General features: G+C 57.3%; 1 protein-coding gene across 1 annotated transcript; it reads left to right on the top strand.

Annotated features, from left to right (window-relative positions):
- Positions 1-643: 643 nt before the first annotated feature.
- SOWAHB (sosondowah ankyrin repeat domain family member B) lies at positions 644-4,288 on the top strand. The gene has a single exon (XM_049630692.1). The coding sequence runs from the start codon at positions 1,251-1,253 to the stop codon at positions 3,588-3,590; it is 2,340 nt and encodes a 779-aa protein (XP_049486649.1). The 5' UTR covers positions 644-1,250; the 3' UTR covers positions 3,591-4,288.
- The last annotated feature ends 24 nt before the right edge of the window (positions 4,289-4,312 follow it).

Here is a 4,312-nt window from a genome sequence, read left to right as displayed (position 1 = left end):
CCACAAATGGACTGGATATTAGGAAGTTTGCAGGCTCTCAATGGAGAATGAGAGTCAAGCCGCCATTCTAAGGTTGGGAGCAGTGGGGTTAAAGTAGGCAAGCTTGTAATGTGCACCTTAATAGGCTTCAGCGTGTGGGGAGAAACCTTACATTCTGAGAGGAAAGACAAGAAACACCACTCAGGCCAACACAAAAGGGACTGTACAAAAATCTCTTCTGTTCACAAACTTTGGAGTAAATAGAAGCAAGGTAACAATAGACAACAAATACCTTAACTGCATAGTTCCTGTTCCCTTAAAGCTGCTGGGGCAATCAACTATCTGATTTTTCCTAAACGTGAGACAATTACTAAGGCAAAGAAAGGCCGAAACCAACCGGCAACTTTCATCATGATTTCTCTTTTCAGTACAGACTTAGGTGTATTTAGATCTCTTGCAGCCGGGTGCCGGAGGAGAAGCCGGGGCAGTGTGTCCAGATCAAGGAAGGCTTATTTGGGACGCAAAGTCTTCAATACCACGACTTCAATACCACCTCAGGGAATCTGAAATTACTACCCCAGAGCGTTAATAAAGGCACCTTTTTGGGAGACCGCAGAATGCCAGTAAATTTACACCTTCTTCCCCACCCATCGACTTTCGCCATGACTTGCGCAGGAACGGGTTTTCCTTGCTTTCGTTTCTATGTGGCCAAGACCCAAAGGAGCGGCCGGTCGCTTACCTGCTTTCCATTTCCCGGCCCGGGAGGGGCTCCTGGTCCTGCAGAGAGGTTCGCTGCCGGCTCCCTCTGGCTGGCGACTCACCTACGGAGCTGTCTCTGGCTGGGACCAGCCTGACTCATCTGGGAGAGGTGGCAGGGCCGGGGAGACCTCAGAGGGCGGAAGGACAGGAGGAGGCGGGCCGGGCCCTTCCTCCAGAGCCAGGGAAGAGGCGTCGCCGGGGCGCAGGTGAAACCGATTCCGACCTATCCCGGGAACTTTCGCTGCGGGGACTCGCTGGGAGAGGCCCGCGTCGCGCAGGGGCGGTGGGGGAACCGCCCTCTCCCACCCGGACTGCGTGCGGGGGCTCAGCCCGGGGGCCTCGCGCGCTCTTGGCGCGCTCCGGGACTGCAAGCAGCGCCGCCCTCCACGGCTGATGGAGGCGGGTGGCGCCGCCCCGAGCGCAGGTGACACACCGCAGGCCAGGGTTTCGGCTGGCAGGGGAGAGCGCTGGGAGGGCGCGGACACCCGGGGCCAGGGAACGACAAGGCAGCGATGGCCCGAGAGTTGAGCCAGGAGGCACTACTGGATTTTCTGTGCCAGGCTGGAGGAAGAGTGACCAACGCCGCCTTGCTGGGCCACTTCAAGAGCTTTCTCCGAGACCCCGACGCGCCCCCCAGCCAACACCAGCGCCGCCGCGAGCTCTTCAAGGGCTTCGTCAACTCGGTAGCCGCAGTGCGCCAGGACCCCGACGGCACCAAGTATGTGGTGCTCAAGAGGAGGTACAGGGACCTTTTGGGGGAGGAGGGGCTGCAGCGACCCCGCGACCCGCCCGCTGCCGCCGCCCCTGCAGGGAGAGCTGCTCCCTGTTCCCCGCAAGGCGCGCGCCAAAGGGATCCGCCGCCGCAGCCGCCCAGGAGGCGGCGGCACGAGAAGGGGCCAGAGGAGGAGCCAGCAGGTGCCGCAGCCCCAGCCGCCCACGCAGGTTGTAATGGACTCACCGCCAGCCGCACCCGGGAGGCAGCCCGGGGAGGCGGCGGGCGGAGGGGCGGCTCTGGCCACAGGGCCGGAGCGAGGTGCGCGGCTGTGGAGACGCAGGGCCGCTGCTGCTGGGAATGCCACCAAAACAGCCTGGAGGGACTCCCGGGCGAGCAGGTGCTCGGCGCAGTCCCAGACCCCGCCACCGCCACCGCCGGGAACAAGCCGGCGCGTGTCCCGCTGGCCCGGGATGATCGCGAGCCTCCCGGGCAGCAGCCGGAAGGTTTGCCCGCTGAGCACGCACCGGTGCCCACAGCGCCCTGCTCTCCTCCTGCAACCGTCGAGGCTGCTGGAAGTGGGGCTTGGCCGCCTCCTCTCCTGTCCCTCCCTACTTCCCCTGCAGACCAGCCAGAGCTGCTGACCCCGAGCTCTCTGCATTATTCCATCCTGCAGCAGCAGCAACAGCGCACTTGGGAATGGGTGGCCAGACATCCCCAGATACCCAAGGCCCGGAACCAAGGACCCATCAGAGCCTGGTCAGTGCTGCCGGACAATTTCCCCCAGATACCATCTGAGCCCAACCTCTGTGTCCCAGAACCTGACTCAGAGCCTCTAGACCCCTCTCTTTCATCTCATTCTCTCCTTCCTGTTGTTCCGGAATCCAGTCCCCAGAATCCTCCATTGACAATCTTTCGTAGCATTCGTAGTCAGCTGTCCCTCCAAGATCTGGATGACTTTGTGGACCAAGAGAGCCATGGCAGCGAAGAGAGCAGCAGTGGGCCCAAAGAGTCCCCAGGGGGTTCTGAAGAGGGGCTGCAAGTTACCCTGGGAACCCCAGATTGGAGAAAGCTCAGGGATCCAGCTGGGGGCCTTTCTCCAAAAGAGGGCAGCCCCAGCAGGAGCCCTCAGGGCCTCAGAAACAGAGGGGATGGTCACACCTCTCAGCAGGTCTCGACAAAGGCTAATGGCCTTGTAGGCCACCCCCAGGAGTCTTTTCCCTGGCCAACTCCCAAGTTAAGGAGAGCCCTCAGGAGGAGCTCACAGGCAGGGAGAGCCAAATTGTCTTCTTCCGATGAGGAGTGTCTTGAGCAGGACTTGCTGAAAAGGACTCGTCGCCCACCACGGTCCAGGAAACCCTCCAAGGCAGGAGCAGTGTCCAGCCCAAGAGTGGATGCTGCTTTGACACCACAACCTGCAGACATTAAGGCTGCTGCTGCTGAGTGGCGTCCTCACACCCCCTGGGCCGAGGGTGGGGAGGAATCTGCAGCCTTGGTCCCGCACAGACCTGAGCACAAGTCATCTCTGGTCCCCCTAGATGCCAGGGAGCATGAATGGATCGTGAAGCTTGCCAGTGGCTCTTGGATTCACGTGTTGACTTTGTTTTGGGAGGACCCCCAGCTGGCTCTGCACAAAGACTTCTTGACTGGGTACACGGCCTTGCACTGGATAGCCAAACATGGTGACCTCAGGGCCCTTCAGGACTTTGTCTCTAGTGCACAGAAAGCTGGGGTTACTCTTGATGTAAATGTGAAGTCCAGTTGTGGATATACCCCTCTGCACCTTGCAGCCATTCACGGCCACCAGGGGGTCATCAAAGTGCTAGTGCAGAGGTTGGCTTCTCGGGTCAATGTCCGGGACAGCAGTGGGAAGAAGCCATGGCAGTATCTGACCAGTAATACCTCTGGGGAGGTATGGCAGCTACTGGAAGCCCCTCGGGGAAGGCCCATTTTTCCTGTCTATCCTTTAGTCCGAAGCTCTTCCCCCACCAGGAAGGCCAAGAGCCGGGAAATATCTAGAAATATCACCCGGAAGTCTTCCTTTGCTGCACTACTCAAAAGTCAGCACAGCAAATGGAAATTGGCCAACCAGTATGAGAAATTCCCCAATCCAAGGGAAAGAGAAGAGTACAGTGACTGAGATGGGCCCCTCTTTTGAACATGCAGCCACACACCACACACCAGCACATCCTTGAGGTGTTCATTGAGAAAATTCAGGGGGAATAGAAAAATTGCTGAGGCGTTGGTAAGGAAGAGATCGTCTGACGTGGTTTACCTCGTGTTTACCTGCCTGGATTTTATGTCAGCACATCCTGGACCTTAGGGGTCACCCAAACTTTCTGACAGCTCAAGTCTTTGGGCCAGTGAAACCTAGACACAGGGCAGAGTCAGACTTAAAACCCAGTAAATAGTCTTCCTCTTTCCTTGTCACCACAGATCTGGGCACAGTGAGCCACATTGGTTTTTGAAGCAGCAGCCCCAGGCCTTGACTACAGAGAGAACAGATGTTTAAGAAAAAGGGAGCCAATTCAAGGGATTGAGGAAGCTCAAACAAAATCCTCTGGCTAGTACCTCTTTGGCCTCTATTCATTTGGAGAATAAATCCTGGCTGAGTGGAAAGCACCAGGTTTGAAATCAGATGGCTCCTATTTTCTTCTTTTTCTCTTTTTCTTTCTTCCTTCCCTCCCTGCCTCCCCCTCCTTCTTCCCTTCCTCCTTCCCTCTCCTTCTTTCCTTCCTTCCTCCTTCCTTCCTCCCTCCCTCCTCCCTCATTTCTTCCTTCCCTCTTCTTTCTTTCCCTTTCTTCCTTTTCTTTCTCTTTCTTTCTTTCTTTCTTTCTTTCTTTCTTTCTTTCTTTCTTTCT

The sequence above is a fragment of the Panthera uncia genome, chromosome B1 (genome assembly GCF_023721935.1).
Source record: "Panthera uncia isolate 11264 chromosome B1, Puncia_PCG_1.0, whole genome shotgun sequence".
Taxonomy (NCBI): Eukaryota; Metazoa; Chordata; class Mammalia; order Carnivora; family Felidae; genus Panthera; species Panthera uncia.
Note: the sequence above shows the minus strand (reverse complement) of the source record. Positions and strands in the feature narration are given on the sequence as shown.